The 20,628-nt window shown below is 37.1% G+C and overlaps 2 protein-coding genes and 1 long non-coding RNA gene across 4 annotated transcripts in view; 1 reads left to right on the top strand and 2 right to left on the bottom strand.

The window, feature by feature from the left end:
* The window catches only part of ccdc88c (coiled-coil domain containing 88C), an 80,517-nt gene extending 64,913 nt beyond the window's left edge, over nt 1-15,604 (bottom strand). The window contains exons 1-3 of the mRNA XM_048192329.1: nt 15,196-15,604; nt 12,227-12,327; nt 7,830-7,938 (exon numbers count right to left, since the gene is read on the bottom strand). Coding sequence (XP_048048286.1) covers nt 7,830-7,938; nt 12,227-12,327; nt 15,196-15,255 — 270 coding nt within the window. The 5' untranslated portion in view covers nt 15,256-15,604. The remainder of the gene's footprint in view (nt 1-7,829; nt 7,939-12,226; nt 12,328-15,195) is intronic.
* Nucleotides 15,605-15,682: 78 nt separating this feature from the next.
* The window catches only part of LOC125269382, a 5,390-nt gene continuing 444 nt past the window's right edge, over nt 15,683-20,628 (top strand). The window contains exon 1 of the long non-coding RNA XR_007185092.1: nt 15,683-15,813. This is a non-coding gene — a long non-coding RNA (uncharacterized LOC125269382). The remainder of the gene's footprint in view (nt 15,814-20,628) is intronic.
* Nucleotides 18,621-20,628, bottom strand: part of sptb (spectrin, beta, erythrocytic) — a 26,987-nt gene continuing 24,979 nt past the window's right edge. For both annotated transcript variants that reach the window (XM_048192327.1, XM_048192328.1), the window contains one exon: nt 18,621-20,555. In XM_048192327.1, coding sequence (XP_048048284.1) covers nt 20,370-20,555 — 186 coding nt within the window. In that variant the 3' untranslated portion in view covers nt 18,621-20,369. The remainder of the gene's footprint in view (nt 20,556-20,628) is intronic.

Here is a 20,628-nt window from a genome sequence, read left to right as displayed (position 1 = left end):
TACAGCCAATCACAGACTGGAAGGGAACGCTTAGAGTAGACTGTCGGGCTAGCTGAAAAGGGCAGGTGTAGGGGGCAACCCTCAAAACCAACCCATAAACAAAAACAGCTAGAACGTTATTGTCTGAGACAAACTTTCAGACACATTTTCGAATGAACCATTCTAAAACAAAACAGCTTAGACTGAATGTCCACACATGATGTTAAGTGTTGTTGTGGTCCACTGTAGTTCATTATGCACGGGCCCTGGGCAGATCAGGGGCCCGGCAAGGCCACATATCTCATGTTCCAGCTCTGAGAGGAGTCAGCTTACAGGAGCTCATGCTCTCAACGACTTGCTCTTCAGACAATAGGCAGGGAGGAACCAACATACTACCCATCCCCTCCCCCAGAGGTCCATTGTTCCCACTGTCTGTAGCCCTGATCTCTGTGGTGGGATGCTTTCTAGCGAGCAAGCACAGAGTCATTTTAGAGCTAATAAAGGGGAGAGCAGAAAGTGTGGCCAGACAGCGAGAGATGACACTGAGACAGTCCAACCTACTGTCCGAACGGATTATTCTACATTCTCAATTCCTCGATGAAACTGGGGCAAATGTGTAGATTAAATCACCCAATGTGAGGGTTTAGGCTTAAACCTAAATCTAGGCTAAGCTGGGAGAATGCATCATTTTGGCAGTAGATATTGAAGACAATCATAATCGGGAATCTCTTTCGTAACCTCCCGTGAGACAGATATTCAACTTCAGATCAGAAGTCCTTTGAAACTATCGAGGGCCTATCGATGATCTGTGGGATCTAAACTTAAGAGGATGTTGTTTGTGGTCTACCCAGGCTGCAGTAGTACATGCACCAAATAAAGAGTGATCACATGTCCATATGTTTAGTCATTCCCACAAATCTGCTTTAAATTACTGTGAAGTCAAGTAAATGTGAGTGAGACAAACTCATGATATGATAGGGGTTTTCCTCGAAAATGGTTCTGGTGCAAGAGCCAGTTCCTGCCTGGTTAAGGTTTGTGGAAGCAAAAAGGTTTCCACTGACTTGAGAACCAAATGGTAATGTAAAGGGCTTTCGCATAGGAGGAACCTTTTTGCAGTTACTAGAACTACTGGTGGAAGCACCCGGATTTTGCTGCGTTCGCACTGCAGGGACTAGGAATGATTTTAGTTCTAGGAACTCCATTTGGGGGAACTAAATTAGCTCCTATTTCAGAGTAGGCTCTAAACCAGCACTATAGGAACTACCAGTGATGTAAGTTTATGTTGATTGGTCAAACACCAGCAACCAACAATTTTAAAGAGCTGTAGAAACATATTTACTTCACAAACACGGAAAACAGTGATAACGGCATTTATTTATTGTCTGTACACTCTAAAAAATGCTGGGTTAAAAACAACCCAATATGGGTTGAATTAGTTCTCAGGTAACTCTCCTAGTAGCTAGTGAAAACCCCCTTAAGACATTACTTTGTACTTCATGTGACTACATAAACACTCTAGAAGATTTTGATTTGAACAAAATATTAATAAAACAATTTTCCACTCTCCACCTTATAATGCAATTTGTTTGTTTTCCAAAATGGCTCAATGTTCTCAATCAATGGAAATCCAAGGGATTTGTTTGCCAAGCCAAAAAAAATAATACAATTGTCTTACAGCTAAAAAAGTAAGCACACCTCTCCTTAATAATCCTCATGATTTGAGCCATCATTCATGTCTGTAGCACAAACGATATGGAACAAAAATGCATCAATGTTTAATAATTAGGCTTTGTGGTTTTGAAATAGTATGAGCAAAAGTAATATCAAGACTTGCCTTAGCACACACCAAGTAATCACTAAAATCATCTCCCTTCATCGCACTCACTTCCTGTGCTGCTGCTGCATGAACGTGCTCAAATAATATGTGATATTTTACCCTTCATGTCAACAGCCACGTTCCAGTTTACAGATCTTTTTAGAAATGAATGACATTGTTCGACTTACTCACATGAGCATAAAAGACCAGTCTACAGCCATCTGCTTATCTCACTGACCTTCTGGGCCATTTCTGTACACAGTGCCTGAGATCGCTGTTGACACTCAGATACAATGTAGTTTATGGCTGAGAGAAAAAGCTCTTTGCAAATAGAAAGAATGACAGTTCATCTCAGATTTCTGTCTTGTGGTGATCTCAAATAGAAAGCTATCTCTGCAAATCAATCCAAATTAATAGAATGAGGAAGACAACAAATTGATTAGTTCCATTTGTGAATGGTATATTGTCACTGACATTGATTGTGATCATGTAACAGTATAGATATTTGATATTTACTGTTGATTTTCAATAGTGTGGTTGGTGTTGGCATCTATGTCATTGATGGTTCTTCAAAAATATTTCAACAATGCAATTACAGGTCACATTTAAAACAATTTAAGCAGAATCTACACCAGGCAAATGCAAAACTAATAACTAATTACATACATTTGAGGTGATATATCGTGTTTGGGCAAACAATGGAAAACATTATTATTTTTTCTAACTCCATTTGGTGCAAGTTAAGTGTTACTAAATATGGCACTTCAATCCACTGATGTGTCAAATAAGGCAATACATTTGCATAGCAGATGCGTAAGCAATGCACTGACGCGTTTGAATGCAAATTTGTTGATTAAAAGATACCATACATGTTGATAAGGTACTGCTAATCTATAAGTATAGCAAAAAAAAAAAAAAACACTCAACTGATGCTAAATTCATTGCATGACAGTTAAAAAGTGATTTTAACTCATTTGTACATTTATTTATAAAAAAATACATTCTTTAACATAAGCAAGGAACCTTAAAGAAAAATCCCTTATTGAGTCATTAGTAACCGTATAATACAAACCCGATTCCAAAAAAGTTGGGACACTGTACAAATTGTGAATAAAAAAGGAATGCAATAATTTACAAATCTCATAAACTTATATTTTATTCACAATAGAATATAGATAACATATCAAATGTTGAAAGTGAGACATTTTGAAATGTCATGCCAAATATTGGCTCATTGGCAACATTTGCTCATTTCATGAGAGCTACACATTCCAAAAAAGTTGGAACAGGTAGCAATAAGAGGCCAGAAAAGTTAAATGTACATAAGGAACAGCTGGAGGACCAATTTGCAACTTATTAGGTCAATTGGCAACATGATTGGTTATAAAAAGAGCCTCTCAGAGTGGCAGTGTCTCTCAGAAGTCGAGATGGGCAGAGGATCACCAATTCCCCTAATGCTGCGGCAAAAAATAGTGGAGCAATATCAGAAAGGAGTTTCTCAGAGACAAAATTGCAAAGAGTTTGAAGTTATCATCATCTACACTGCATAATATCATCCAAAGATTCAGAGAATCTGGAACAATCTGTGTGCGTAAGGGTCAAGGCCGGAAAACCATACTGGATGCCCGTGATCTTCGGGCCCTTAGACGGCACTGCATCACATACAGGAATGCTACTGTAATGGAAATCACAACATGGGCTCAGGAATACTTCCAGAAAACATTGCTGGTGAACACAATCCACCGTGCCATTCGCCGTTGCTGGCTAAAACTCTATAGGTCAAAAAAGAAGCCATATCTAAACATGATCCAGAAGCGCAGGCATTTTCTCTGGGCCAAGGCTCATTTACTGTGGACTGTGGCAAAGTGGAAAACTGTTCTGTGGTCAGACGAATCAAAATTTGAAGTTCTTTTTGGAAAACTGGGGCGCCATATCATCCGGACTAAAGAGGACAAGGGCAACCCAAGTTGTTATCAGCGCTCAGTTCAGAAGCCTGCATCTCTGATGGTATGGGGTTGCATGAGTGCATGTGGCATGAGCAGCTCACACATCTGGAAAGGCACCATCAATGCTGAAAGGTATATCCAAGTTCTAGAACAACATATGATCCCATCCAGACGTCGTCTCTTTCAGGGAAGACCTTGCATTTTCCAACATGACAATGCCGGACCACATACTGCATCAATTACAACATCATGGCTGCGTAGAAGAAGGATCCGGGTACTGAAATGGCCAGCCTGCAGTCCAGATCCTTCACCCATAGAAAACATTTGGTGCATCATAAAGAGGAAGATGCGACAAAGAAGACCTAAGACAGTCAAGCAACTAGAAGCCTGTACTAGACAAGAATGGGACAACATTCCTATTCCTAAACTTGAGCAACTTGTCTCCTCAGTCCCCAGACATTTGCAGACTGTTATAAAAAGAAGAGGGGATGCCACACAGTGGTAAACATGGCTTTGTCCCAAATTTTTTGAGATGTGTTGATGCCATGAAATTTAAAATCAACTTATTTTTCCCTTAAAGTGATACATTTTCTCGGTTTAAACATTTGATATGTCATCTATGTTGTATTCTGAATAAAATCATCATTGCATTCTGTTTTTATTCACAATTTGTACAGTGTCCCAACTTTTTTGGAATCAGGTTTGTATATTCAGGTAATTAATTAATTAATTAATTAATTAATTAATGACAGACAGACAGACAGACAGACACATAGTAAACTGCAGCTAGCCATAACATTTGAGTCACCCAATCCAGTGTCCACCTCATTTCTTATCAAGATGAAGCAACAGCACAGAAGTGTGTCATGTACTAATTAGGGTCCAAGGTGTCTGTGAGGGACCACCATAGTGTATCACAGTTTAGTAGGACATAAGAGAGAGGATACCCAATAAAGTGTGAATGACCCAACTCCTGAAGCACTACAAACACTAAAAACAAGCAGGCCAAATCTGCAATAAGAGAGCTAATGTGTAACAAAAGCATTTCCTTTGGTCATTAGCCAAATATCTTAAGGACAGCATTTCAGAGGGTCTTGAGGCTTGCAGTTCTCACATTACAGTGATCCTTCCCCCTCATCTAGACCCCCATAGGTGGGTCTCTGGGGGAGCGATTAACACGGGATAAAACAACACATCTGGTTCTGTTCAGCAGAGCGCTGACCCAAATCAGATGCTCAAATGTTGCTTTTCTGAAGTCTGTTTCCTGGATCAAATAGAAATTTCTCTTGGTTGAGAATGAGCACTTTGTGTGTGTTTTAGACAAGCCACATGAGAAAATCGAGACTGTTGACCAGTTTCGAATGACAGAGACAACCCAGAGTGTGTATTTACCATTCAGTGTAAAGCACTTTAATGAATAAACCAAGTTAAAATATAAAATATCTGACAGATAGCACCTCTTTTACAGTGCTTGGTTAAAACGATACTTATGCCAAGGTGAGGGCACTTCTGTATGAACACAGACCTCTCAGTTACTTATTACTGAGCCCATTGGGTGACCTATAAAAATAAAAATAAAAAACACTAAGATGAGCTCCACCCAAGCCAAATATGTGGTTAAGGGGGCCTTCCATCACTGGAGGAGTGTGTGTGTGTGTGATTACAACATTCTGATGCTCTGCCAAAAATCTTGCATAATATATAATTTGAGGTTATTTTAATATCTCAGCTGCTTACTGCAGAGTGTGCATTTAAACAGGACAAAGAAGGGAACTGTTCGATGGCAAAAGTATACAATGGGGCAAAGAAGATAGATGCCCCCCACCGATATTTCGAATAGTGGTGAATAAATATGGGTTTTTCCATTGACCACGTATAATAGTGTGCTAACCATATTCAACACGATAATGGGACAAGCGATAAAAGAAAAGCCACAGACCATTTTTTCAATTACTTGGATTTCAATTTGGGCAGCCCAAACCAATGTGAAATCTCAATGGTCAAAATCCTTAAAACAGTAAAGTAAACATCAAGTTAGAGCTGCACGATTCTGGATAAAATGAGAATCACGATTTTTTTGGTTTCAAATAGAGATCACGATTCTCCCACGATTCTGAATATACAACTAAAGAAAATAACATTTAATTTACTAGAGGTTCTGACAAAATATTAATTGCTGGAAAAATGTTTGAATGAATTATTTTAAAAAAAAAATGGTTTTGAGTGTATTCAATGACTCATTAATAAATATCTGTTTCATTACTGGACGAATCAGTTTTTGAATGAATCTTTTGAATGAATGATTCAATGATAAATACATTTTTTTAAGTCACTTGTTGCCAAATAGTGGTGTAAGATGTAATTGATACAACCGTTATTTGAAGCGCCAAGTTAGTTTCAAAAGGTGTTTTGCTCCATTTTGATCGCTATTGTAGACATCAGTGTTTATATCCTAACTTTAAACTCTTATCTCCGTACTTCTGTGATAATTTGAATATTTGTAACAACTGTGTGGTTCAAAACTGCTCTCTCTGGCTCAGAGCGGCAGAAGATTAAATTCAAGGTTAAATTTCGAAAACTGAAACAATAATGAAAATGCTTAGCATGCTTTAAGTTTGTGTCCCTACTAGTAAGTTTACATTAAAAATGTCTAGCTGTTCTGTTAAGAATTCTGTTAATTCTGCTACACTTTAATTACTAAAACTAAATAGAAATGTGTTCACAAAATAAAAACTAAAATAAAACTCAATGAAACTAATTGAAAAACGAAGCTGAAATTTATAGCGAATTTGAAAACTATATTTAAAATAAAAACTATAATAACTGATTACATGCTTGCTTGAATGTGTGTGGGGGGGGATTATTTATCTATATTTTATTTAAAATTTTAAACAAGTATGAGTTTTAAAAAAAAAAAAATAATAATTCCTAGCGACTGACACACACAATCAGTCTTCTTTCACTGAGTTGGGATGGAAAGCAGTGAGGTTTGAGCAGGAATGCTTCGGAGACGCTCTGCCAAGAGAAAAGGGGGTCAGATGTGGCAAACGCTTACTCAGATGGTGGGACGCTGCCCAGAACCAACCAAAGCAATCGAAAGATTTCAACTCCCAAAACCAACAACATAAAAGCCTCCTTCCAGCAGTAATTGTGAGTGAGAACTGTTTTCTCTGAGACCATTTTCTCTGAGTCAATGATACATTTTGTCTAATATGGTGTTGAGAAAGACTGTCCTTTCATGTCTCCCTGTTTTCTTCACAATAATTACTATCATTATGACTACAGCCTCTCATAAAAAAAAAAAACTTTTAGTCTCTTATAGACCACCTTCAACTCCATGAGGTCTTGAAAAGCACTCTTACTCTGTTCAGTGGGATTTTATCCCACTGAACATACATACATACATTTCTTAATATCCTTTTAGATTCTAATTCTTAAACTTTTCTAGTGGTCTTGTGACACGGAATGATCCTTTACTAATTATACTAATATAATACTAATTACTAATATATTGCACATACCTAGTATGTACTATGGATGGGTCAGGATGATCGACAGGTCCAACAAGCAACTGATCAGTTACGGAGGTCAACTAGCAAAATTTTCTTCATTTTTAAAGGTTATTTTAGTTTGAATATCAATAAGAAACATGTCTGATTGGTGGCTGCAGACATGACTTTTAACCATGAAATTATGCACGCCATTCATAAGTGATGTCATTCAGACAACCCACCAACTAGCTGATTTTGAAAATATATATTTCTGCACATCTCTGCTGGTTGCCTTCACATAATAACTAAGATCAGAAGTTTAGACAGGCTTGACTTAACAGAAACTCTTCTATGCGGATAATAAAATAAGGCCCCAGCTACCCACAATCACATCTGCAGACAGGTTTAATTCTCATGACACCAGAATCACCACTTTGTGTCTGAAGAGACCAGCCACTGTCTGCCATCTAATACAACCACAATGCTGTCTTAAAAACAAAATAAATAAATTTAAAAAAGCCTCTCAAGCTCTTGGTTTCCAGTGATCATCAGGAAGTACTTTCCCATTTCAACACGACGTGGAGGAAGAAATCTTACCTGGTAGTAGTTTTTGATTTGCCGGATGACAGTGTTGAGGTTTTGTATTCTCAGGTTGACATCATTGTTGACTTGTTTGTTCACTCGCTGATTCATGGGGCTTGGGTCTCTGTGGACCAAAAGCAACAAGAGTACATTTGAAAATCTTCACGTAAGCACAATTTTAATAGGGCTGGGCAGAATGTTACGACTAGCTATCCAACAGCCTAACCAATTAGTGAGAACAACTAGTTATATCTACCTATCTATCCATCCATCGATCATCCCTCTTTTTTTATGGCTTAGTAGACCTAATTATACAGGATTTCCTCAAGACCAGCTGACTAGTCGTTCAGATAACCCAACTAGAGGTGGCTACAAATAATCATTATACATATTTTTGACAGTTTGAGTTATATTTTTATCCATTTTTCCTTTACTCTTTAAAGTAATACAAGTCTAGGTTCATTTTTTAAAGGGGTCCTTGATTGTGATTTCACTTTTTTACACTTTAGTTAGTGTGTAATGTTGCTGTATGAACATAAACAACATCTGCAAAGTTATGATGCTCAAAGTTCAATGCAAAGGGAGATATTTTCTTTTACAGAAATCGCTTTTTAAGGACCACAACAAATGGCTGCAACGAGCTTCTTCCCAGGTTGGTGACATCACAAACCCCAAAATTTACATAAACCCCACCCCCGAGAACATGCAACAAACATGCTTTAGAGAAGGAAGAGTTGTTGTAGTAGAGTGTTGTTGTCATGCCGTCATTTTACGCCGGACTGCTTCACAAACGAGGGTCAATTCAACGCTGGATTTGCACAAAAGATGAACATGACGGCACATGCTAGTGGATGAGTTGAATCAACTCCACAGCAACTACATAAATTTATCCACTAACCATTCAGAAATGTCCAGTTTCATTCTAAAAGTTGTAACTTCTTCCTGAGTCTCTCCATCAGTGTCGACTCCGGTTTGAACAATGTAAGGCTGAACACCGTTACTGACAATCCTCATTTTGGCTGCGTGAGATTCTCCAGTTTTGTTGTTGTTGAGCTGTTAAAGCTCCGCCCTCTTCTGGAAAGTGGGCCAGGAGCAGCAGCTAAATTTGCATTTAAAGGGACACACACAAAAATGTTGTGTTTTTGCTCAAACCCAAATTTGACAAGCTATAATAAATTATCTGTGGGGTATTTTGAGCTGAAACTTCACAGACACATTCTGGAGATACCAGAGACTTATATTACATCTTGTAGGAGCATTATAGGTCCCCTTTAATTGGAATAATTTTAAGTCTGGCAAAAATGATATAATATTACTAAGTGTTATGTTGCAGTTGGCAGATTCATAAGAAATATAAGAAAAGGCCATGAATCATTCCACTTCAATACACTTGGAATCTCTCATTTCTGTTCCCAAATCCTTCATCTCTCTTTCAAATTCTTAAAATCCATCATCTCTCTTTTGGCCTATTTTCTGCCCTTTTATTCACTTCTAATCCATATTCAAATCCTTTACTGTGGGAATGTTTCTCAAGTTTAAAAACCAGACGCAGTGTCTTATTTTTATCTGTCATAATGACAAAACGCACTCAACTCACTGGTTTACATATTGGCACCCAATGATCCAGTCCAGAAAGCCTAACCAATATGAAAGTGTGTTATGTCAGAATAATTTGGAAATCTTGTTGGTTTAAAGGGGTTATAACATGAGAAATCAAATTTGGCTTGATCTTTTGACATATAAGGTTTTTGAAACATTAAAACATCCTGCAAGTTTCATAGCTAAAACACTAAAACATCGTCCTTGTTATAAACAAACCACTTCTTTAATCAAGCTTAAATAATATATATATATATATATATATATATATATATATATATATATATATACACAGTATATATAGAATAAAGCTGCCTCAAAAACATTGCATTATGTTACTTTGCATATAGATATTTTCCATGCGTCACTAAGCAAATCCGCTGAATCAACAAATATTTTCCAAAAGATTCTGACATAAGTAATTAGGTTTTCATATCACTGGACTGGATCAGTGGATGCAGAGACTGAAGCCAGTGAATTGAGTGACGCTCAGAGGAGGATCCTCGGACAGTTCTGAGGTCCTACATAGACTCTGTTTGTGCAATCCTCATTTACATTTGTTTTGTGAGAATGGCATGCAAATTCTGCCAGCTTGGCCCACAAATTCCCGCTTGCTAGTGAAAGGACCTTAAAAGATCAGGGTCAGTTTTCTTTTTTTCCCCTCTGCTGTCTGGCTCAACTGCTTTCTATTGCCTGAAGCCAAGAACACTGCATTAAGTTTCACTTTCTGTGCCGTTTTATGACCATACATATTGCAACTGACAGCATGGTTGGAAAAACAATGATTGTTTGGTAAAAGTAGAGGTAAGACTGATAGGGAGCACACAGAGGACATCTGCCAGATGGGATGCGTTACATATAGGCTCATTTGCTAACAGCGATGGTGTTTACCGCATACCTGGTGCATGAAAACTCTGGCAAAGGTATCGGTTTGCTGCAGGCATACAAGTGTGGGCACATTATAAATGGATGTGGGTGAAGAGAAAGAAGCAGTGTGTACACTGCCTTCAGCATTCCACATCTCCACTCATTTGTAATGGTTCAGTGGAAAAACAATGGACACCTGAGTAAGTGAGTCTTCATACTAACAACATACAATAACTCATTCGGTTCCAAAGCTCACATATATATTAGTTAATGTTTGGGGCACAATTACAATCAACTACAGTCAACTACATATAATTAGACTGGGTTTTGGGTTTACTTGACCCCAAACAGATGCTTCTTTACTTTATTTCCATTCTTCTCATCGAACTTCTGTTTCTATAGGGAGAGCTTATATAGAATGAGTTATTGCATTAAAAAAACAGGTTGCTTGAGGGGAGGGATTATTGCCCAGTCCTTGCGCCAATGTACATATAGATGTTGTTGCAAGGGGAAGGGGATGTTAAAGGGGACCTATAATGCCCCTTTTCACAAGATGTAATATAAGTCTCTGGTGTCCCTAGAATGTGTCTGAAGTTTCAGCTCAAAATCCCCCACAGATCATTTATTATAGCTTGTCAAATTTGGGTTTGAGCAAAAACACAACATTTTTGTGTGTGTCCCTTTAAATGCAAATGAGCTGCTGCTCCTGGCCCACTTTCCAGAAGAGGGCAGAGCTTTAACAGCTCACGCTTCGGTTGCTCAACAACAACAAAGCTGGAGAATCTCACGCAGCCAAAATGAGGATTGTCAGTAACGGTGTTCAGCCTTACATTGTTCAAACCGGAGTCGACACTGATGGAGAGACTCAGGAAGAAGTTACAACTTTTAGAATGAAACTGGACGTTTCTGAATGGTTAGTGGATTTAAAAAAGGTTAGTGGATATATTATATATTTATGTATATTATATATTTATATATTAATAAAATAAAATACATAAATATATTATATATTTATATATATTTATGTAGTTGTCGTTCCATTAAAAAATTTCAGTTTTGATTTCAAGGAATCATGTCACATAAGGGAAGTAAAATGGGTTGCAAACAAACGATGTTTCGTGCTGACTTTAAGACAACTATAGGAATGAAACTGATGCAGTCAGTCCTCCAAGAGACATGATACGCAGAGAACATGACACCAGGCAGGCTACAATAATTTATCGAGGACAGTGACGAGCGTCTGAGGAGGACAGCTCATACAGTACATGTGCTGTCTTCCCATTAGACATGAATGATGCCCCTCCCACCTGCCCCCCCAATTTATAGAGAAAATATTTCCTTTGTCTGAGGAGGTCTAGTGTTTAAGCCCCTGATTATGGCAGAAGGCAGCAAGGCTGCTTGAGTAAAAGTAGGTTAAAGGACAAAGCTGATGCAGCGGGTGTGAGAATTCATTAACAGTGGTTTTATGAAGCACAATCTAGATGCACAAACTTCAGGTGTCAGAAGTATAAAGAGCTGCTTTGCATGATGCAAATACTCTCAAAGAAGGGATTTCCTTGTTCATTCGCAACACACAAAAATGCTGCCTAGTCACCTGTTTAGCTGAGGTTACAGCTTGAGCTTACCAAAACTTCCGTGACCTAACGTTCAGTCAAACGCGGCTAAAATATATACTGCATGATTGCTAACTGATGTTACACATGACCTTAAGTCTCTGGGCAAAGTACAAACCCAAATCAGCCACAGACCCTTTATTAACACACTAATTATACAAAAGGAACAAAACCGATGGAGCGTGATCCAGCGTGAGTGTCTGCACAGTTGGATAGCAGCAGTAAAGGATAGGATGTGGTTTCTAATGAAAAAAAGATAGGCCCACAACAGCTGCTAGATTACAGCATGTACGCACAGTCGCACACATACACAGTTCAGACTCTGTCACTCACATGTGTGTCATTATCTTATGGAGGAAAACACCATCCACTAAATCCATGAACATAGAGAGCTTGTCTTCTGAACCAGACCCAAGCGGTCCAAAAGTCTTAACCTGAAAAAAAAAAAAAAAGAAGAAAAAAAAAGTAAGTAGTAATATCATGACAGGATACATGCACAGCTGCACATAAATCAGCCATGCTTTCTGTTTCAGAACAGAACTGCAGTGTTCACAGTTTTAGACATATTTTTAAAGAGAAACTTGCATAAAAGTCTGTGCAAAGAGTAATTATTGTTTACTCCAAAGCTTAAATACAACTGTCTTCCCCTTATTGTACGTGTGTCTGTGTTTATTTCAATGTTATAAAGTATCAGGGAACAGACAATCATCAACATGGGAGTGTTGATGATTGTCTAATGTTAAAGGGTTAGTTGACCCAAAAATGAAAATTCTGTCATTATTCACCCTCATGTTGCTCTAAAGCCAGAGCTTTCCCTATCCGATCTTTTTACAGAGAAAATTCAATAAAAACGGCGTTGTCTCAAGAAATATCTGCGTATACACAAAACCACTGAAACAGACTCAAAGCGATGTAGTATACATTCCAGACCAGTATGTGGCGCTGTAATTCTGCCACAGAGATACACTAAAAACAGAGAAGACGATTTGGAGCATGCGCATAAACATATAAAAATTTTAGTAAAGCTAATAGGCTCAGTAGCTTTGCGGCACGAACACAAGCATGTAGTCCGCCATTGTTGTTGTTGCTGTTACGTGACATAGCGGGTGATGACATCATCGTTTCACAAAATATACGGATTGGTTGTACACACAAAAACGCAAGGGTTTCGTTTTCAGATTTATCCACTCTGGGACCCGGTAAAAAAAAAAAATAAAAAAAAAAATAGCGGTTTCAGGCTCCCAAAACGCCAGATCCGTCTGGACGAAGCGGCATTACGATACAAAATTTTTACGTATACAGCTAAACACATCTCTGTGTGGACAGGCTCGTTCATCTTCACAACACAAATTAAAGGGTTAGTTCACCAAAAAATGAAAATTCTGTCATTTATTATTCACCCTCATGCCGTTCCACACCCGTAAGACCTTCGTTAATCTTCAGAACACAAATTAAGATATTGTTGATGAAATCCGATGGCTCAGTGAGGCCCTCATAGGGAGCAATGACATTTCCTCTCTCAAGATCCATTAATGTACTAAAAACATATTTAAATCAGTTCATGTGAGTTCAGTGTTTCAATATTAATATTATAAAGCGATGTGAATATTTTTGGTGCGCCAAAAAAACAAAATAACGACTTATATAGTGATGGCCGATTTCAAAACACTGCTTCAGGAAGCTTCAGAGCATAATGAATCAGTGTGTCGAATCATGATTCGGATGATTTCAAACTGCTGAAATCACGTGACTTTGGCGCTCCGAACAGCTGATTCGACACGCTGATTCATAACGCTCCGATGCTTCCTGGAGCAGTGTTTTGAAATCGGCCATTACTATATTACTGTTTTTTTTGGCGCACCAAAATATTCTCGTCGCTTTATAATATTATAATATTAATATTGAACCACTGTACTCACATGAACTGATTTAAATATATTTTTAGTACCTTTATGGATCTTGAGAGAGGAAGTGTCATTGCTCCCTGTGCAGGCCTCACAGAGCCATTGGATTTCAACTAAAATATCTTAATTTGTGTTCCGAAGATTATCGAAGGTCTTACGGGTTTGAAACAGCATGAGGGTGAGTAATAAATGACAGAACTTTCATTTTTGGGTGAACTAACCCTGTAAGATTTTTGATGACATCTCAGAGCTTTCTTGTGCCTCCATTGACAGCTACGCAACTACCATTTTCAAGCCCCAGAAAGGTAGTAAAGACATCATTAAAGTAGTTCATGTGACTCCAGTGGTTTAACCTCAATTTTATGAAGAGATGCGAGTGCTTTGTTTGCCCAAAAAAATATAATTTACCATTTTATATACAAAATATTAATCTCCAACGCACGGTCACACAACAACATCTGCTCTCGCGTCAACACAACACGCATGCGTCTTAGTGCTCTTGCTTTGGAGATTAATATTTTGTAAATAAAGTAGCAAATTATATATATATATTATGAACAGAAAGCTCTCTGATCTCATTAAAAATATCTTCATTTGTGTTCCGAAAATGAATGAAAGTCTTAAGGGTTTGGAAGGACATGAGGGTGAGTAATTAATGACATAATTGTCATTGTTGTCTGAACTATCCCTTTAAGATGGTGACATATGAGTTGGAAACACACTGGCCAGAGAAAGCACAGCCAAACAGGACACAGGGGTCAGGGTAAGGGGGTCATAGGAAGTTCCGCAGATTTCGCTAAACCCTGTCAAGTGTTATTAAACTCTTCATATAACATGCAAGTACATAAAAAAAAAAAAACTAATGTCATGCTGTTGTGTGTGCAGGTTAAACACATCTAACTTATGTTTAACATTTAGTGGGACTTATTTAGGAGAAAAAAAATACAATTTGTCACATTATATTTGTAGAACATTATTTTAACACAACATATACTAATAACTATTAGTTGTAAAACGTAATTCATAAGTTGTCAAATAAAGTAAAACACATTTTAAATAAAAATAAAATGAATATATAACAAAATATGAATAGAATATGACAAAATAAAGTTAATAAATGCAACTTAGTTATATTTTTTAAAATAAATATAGATATAAAAACAACAATAATTATATGTTGCAATAAAGTTTAGGCACAATTTTATTATGTTCATAGACATCTGCTAAATGCAGAGCACGTCTCTTTCCACTATGATAAAAACAAACAAGCAAAAAAACATCCAGCCCACATTAGTATTGCTCAGTTTTGTACTGTCAGTGACCGCTGCTCAACAAACTACACAACGCAAATACAAACTCCGCACACACAGCAGGTGCCATCATGTCTTTGTGACTTACCCAAACCACAAGCGGTGAATCCATGAAGTTAGACATCAGTTCAGACACTGTAATATCCATTTTGTGGGGGGAAACAGCACACCAAATAACCACGCAAGAGTTAAAATTGTTTGCAACTTAAAGTGCGTCTAAAGAAATAAATAAAAAACAAAGTGCGTCGGATTCCTCTAAGGCTTTATGTACTCCACATTACTGTCCGTCGCAGAACAATGCAGGGGACGCGAATCAACTCCATTCTGGAAATAAAAAGACATTCCAAAGGTTTAAAGTGATTTGCAATCCCAAAAGTGAAAGGTACGAACACAAAAGTGAATCGATATAGTCTACGCGGACTTGCACCATTAAAGTTCAACTTCTCGCCATTTACTCTCAGCTTCTGCTAGAGTTACTTTGTCGCCGAGTATTCAACCTGTACCCGCAGTCCCGCACACGAACAGCACAGGAGATTGACATGCTCATGAGCCAATCAGCGGCGCGTTTCCACCGGCGGGTGGCAGTAAATCGACCAATAGCGGACTCGTGGATACTGGGTTTCCATTCAAAATGACGTAACCACAGACCAAACTGTTGTCGGGACAACCAGACCTCAACTGTACAGCTCGTTGGCACCCTCAGCAGGTAAGATTTTTGTACACCTCAAAAACTTGCTTTGTTTACCACGTTTCCGTGCTTTATAGGTGAACAATTAACGATAAAATTACTCAGGTTGGCCTATTATTAGACACTGAGTACAAGCGTTAGTTTGTAAGGACGTGAATCACTAGCTTCATCTGCCCCCTCAGGTTTTTTGGAGTCAGTTTCGCGGGTTTTGAATACAACTTAAAATAAAATAAAACAAAAATAAACTTTATCTTTGGTTGCAGGATTATTGTATGCACATTTTGAATACAAAACATGTCATTTACGTTCATTGCGTATGAAGTTCACAAAACCGAACCTTGAGTTGCTTGACCAAAATAATAACATAGACCACCGAAAAGTTGTGACATTTAAAATATATATTACATATCCATTAAAATTTAAAGGATTAGTTCACTTTCAAATTAAAATTTCCTAATAATTTACTCACCCCCATGTCATCCAAGATGTTCATGTCCTTCTCTCTTCAGTCGAAAAGAAATGAGGGTTTTTGATGAAAACATTCCAGGATTTTTCTCCATATAGTGGACTTCAATGGCCTCCAAATGGTTGAAGGTCAAAATTACAGTTTCATTGCAGCTTCAAAGTGTTCTACACGATCTCAGACGAGGAATAAGGGTCTTATCTAGAGAAACCATCGCTCATTTTCTAAAAGAAAAATAAAAATTATATACGTTTTAACTATAAATGCTTATCTTGAACTAGCTCTCTCTCTTCTTCTTCTTCTTCTTCTTCTCTATTAGAATTCTGGCAGTGTAGACACTGCTAAGTGCATTACTGCCCTCCTCAGGTCAAAGTTTGAACTAAATGTTATATACTTGCACTAGCATATTGTATATGACAATTTAGTTCAAACTTTGACCCGAGGAGGGCAGTAATACATTTAGCAGTGTCTACACTGCTGGAATTCTAATACAGAAGAAGAAGAAGAAGAAGAAGAAGAAGAAGAAGGAGAGAGAGAGCTAGTTCAACATGAGCATTTATGGTTTAAAATGTATAAAATTTTTAATTTTTTTTTTTAGAAAATGAGTGATGGTTTCTCTAGATAAGACCCTTATTCCTTGTCTGGGATCATGTAGAACGCTTTGAAGCTGCAATGAAACTGTAATTTTGACCTTCAACCGTTTGGAGACCACTGAAGTCCACTATATGGAGAAAAATCCTGGAATGTTTTCATCAAAAACCTTAAAGGTGCTAAAGAGAATGTTTTGTTTTATACATTTTTGCAATATTACTTCAAACTGTCTTTACTAACTGATAAAAGACTATTTATTAGGTGCACTGAAAGGAATAATATTAATATACATAATCTGTGCACGAGGTAGGGCCTTAAAAACATCAGCCAATCATGGCCCTCTGGCTTGTCAATCACTGCCATTACGTTCCTTGTGAAAGACGTGCGCGGCTGCGCTCTCCATTAACTTTCCACACTCTACAGGCGCCGCATGCAATGTTTTTGTCAGGAGACAGGAGTAACAACTGCAGATTATGAGTTACCTGCGGTGAGTCCGACATAATGAATCCACTAACACGACACAGCGAATGCCGGTGGTAAACACTCGTGCACGAGTTTTGGGAGGCGTTCCCTCAAAATGAGCTGTGAAGGAGGGGGGTTGTTCTTACGCATGCGCTCATTTCAAAAACTCACTAACAGTCTTTGGTTTCTCAGTCGACGAAAAGATCCTCTTTAGCACCTTTAATTTATTTTCGACTGAAGAGAGAAGGACATGAACATCTTGGATGACATTGGGGTGAGTAAATGATCAGGAAATTTTCATTTGAAAGTGAACTAATCCTTTAAGCATTATGTGAAAATGTCTTTTGGCAGATGCAATGGTGGTTGTTTTTTTTTTTTTTTTTCTCCAAAAGCCACTTAAATGGATAGTTCACCCAAAAATGAAAATTGTGTCATCATTTACTCACCCTCAAGTTGTTCTAAACCTGTATAAATTTCTTTGTTCTGCTGTACACAAAGGAATATATTTGGAAGAATATTTGTAACCAAGCAAATCCCCAAGTATTAATCAATGGGGGGGGGGCGAGATCTGCTTGGTTACAAACATTCTTCCAAATATCTTCCTTTGTGTACAGCAGAACAAAGAAATTTATACAGGTTTGGAACAACTTGAGAGTGAGTAAATCATGACAGAATTTTCATTTTTGAGTGAACCATCCCTTTAAGTCCTAATTGAACTAAGGCCTAATTCTGGCTTAATCTAAACCCTGTCTGTGAAACTAGGCCTAACAGTGATGTGTAATCCGCCACTTGATATTCCAGTATCATTGGGTCTTAAGGTGAGTCTTTGGAGTTCAATGGGTCCTATAGTGCAGTTCTGCATCTGGGCTCATGGTACAGCCTTACCAAATGAAATGATTATATGAAATGTTCTGTCATCATTGACTTGTGTCTGTAAATCTATTTTCTTTTCATGCTTTTTAAACATTCAAAGAAACTCCTCAACAAAACATTTATATAAACTCATTTAATCATATTGCTAATAATGTAGTCTAAGTATTTTCTTACTACATTCTCACACTTCTTACTCAGCAGTGTCTTTCTACAGGAAAAAGAGCTGAAAAAGAGACTGTTCCCTTGGTTTAAATAATTTCACCTCACCTGATCGTACTGTTTTTTTGTATACTAAAATAGAAAAGTAAATAAGTCAATTAAAACAAATAAGCAAAAGAGGAATTAACACACTAGTTATGTCTGATTAATGAATTTTAATAGGAAAAAAGTGTTTGACTTCTGTAAACTACAAGTCATTAAACACAGAACAAGGGGCAAAGGTTACTGCAAACAGAGTTTATTGATTATTCATACTCCCAAAATGAGTCATACCTTGTTTTCAACTTATTATATGTGATTTTGCATTGAACATACAGATATAAAAGGAGAATAGAGAATGGAGGCATATTAGTTGAAAGGGAGTTCATTCTAAAGTAGACTGCAGTGTTTTTAACGCAATAAAACAGAAAGATCTGGAGGTCCGGGATGTAGTGGCCAACAACAACAAAAAAACACCACTGTAATGAAGCACCACGCTGACCCTCATAACACATGACTCTGTAAACTTATTCATATCCAAAACCCAAAAGTGAGATGAAATTTAACTACTGTTCTGAATTTTACTTTAAAACATTACTTGTTTTAGCTTGCAGTGCCTGGCATAAACAGTACAGATATATACTTCAAGGTTAATATATAATACTGAGAGAAACTAAGACTTTGTTAACAGGGCACTTTAATTTTAATCAGACGATTAGACAATGTACTAAAGATAACTTGGTACGACCTTTCAGAAATAAAATATAAGTATGCATAATGAATGTTTCATTAGTATGATCTGGATATAGGAATTAATTTTGTGTATGTAGGATGTTTTATGATCATTATAAAATTATAATTATTATTTGTTACAAGTAAAATTTCCCTCTACCATTACTTCTACATTCATATTCATATGACACACTATTCTCCATGTTTTCAAACATTCACTGGCTACAAGTTTGATTTATACTGCATAATTAAAGCTGTACACATCTCTTTTGAATTTTAATTATTGTTATGATGATGTGAGAGATATGTTTTAGTGCTTACAATGGTTTTGCTGCCTTAGTGTAAGGGCATTTCATTTTAGGCCTGTGACAGCCATACTGGGGAACCTGAGTTATGAGAGGGTAAAACTCTTATCTTAAAGATATAGCACCATATTAAATAAATATATCAGTTCATGCTTTGCAAAAGTCATATTTATCATAGCTGAGGTTTTGGAACAACAACAAAATAAAATCTGCCCGTCGCATCTTTGTCTTTTCTTCAGTACCATAACTGTACTTCTTAATGCATTAATATATAATAGCATTAGTATGTTCACATTTGAATATAATATTATTATAATATTAATATTCATTTGTTTGTTGGAATAGTGGAAATAGCTTTTAAAACACTTAGCACAGTCTAAAAGCACACTAAACACTGTGTTTATTGCCTATATTTCATGTTAATGCCATGCACCTTCATTGCCACATCTCCTGAAAGCTGAGCTCCATTTACAAAAAGAAACTCCTCTCCCGTCTCTATGAAAATTCTATAAGTTCCAATGCAAAGAACACAGTATTACATTTGCAACCATTTTAAAGGAATAAGGCAGATTAACAAAAATATGCATGTTATTTATAGTCAAAATACATACTGAAGCATGCCTAGAAGAAACTCAACACATACAAAATCATGACAAAAAAGAAAACATTTTTTTCCTACAAATATTTTTGATTAAATTTGATCAGGTTCCTGTGCTTTTATTTGTATACAGAGTGAATGGGGTATGTGTCTCTAGTATAGGAAAATATAATAAAACATAAAGAGCAATACATGTGGACATTAGCAACACCTCATTAGCTTAGATACAGGCAGCAGTGTAATCTACATTTCATATAGCTAGATTCTTACAAATTAATATAATGTAAAAAAAAAAAAAAAATGGTGTTAAAAATCTGTTCCATTTCACCTGTGTCACATTCTGTCCAGGAGTTTATTTCTTCTTAGCGAACAGACTAAACCTCTTCTCTTTTTCCTTTTTGGTTGAGGGGACCTCTAGTGTAGTGGAAGAAGGTGGAGGTAGGCTTTGTGCCTTCACTCCTGATGGCCCTGCAACTGGTTCTTCTGTCAGAGCTTGTGCTGCCTGCTCTATAGCCTTAGTCCAGTTCTGGAGCTCCTCCTGTGGACAAAGAGACAAAACATATATATATATATATATATATATATATATATATATATATATATATATATAT

This window comes from Megalobrama amblycephala, linkage group LG5 (assembly GCF_018812025.1).
Source record: "Megalobrama amblycephala isolate DHTTF-2021 linkage group LG5, ASM1881202v1, whole genome shotgun sequence".
Taxonomy (NCBI): Eukaryota; Metazoa; Chordata; class Actinopteri; order Cypriniformes; family Xenocyprididae; genus Megalobrama; species Megalobrama amblycephala.
Note: the sequence above shows the minus strand (reverse complement) of the source record. Positions and strands in the feature narration are given on the sequence as shown.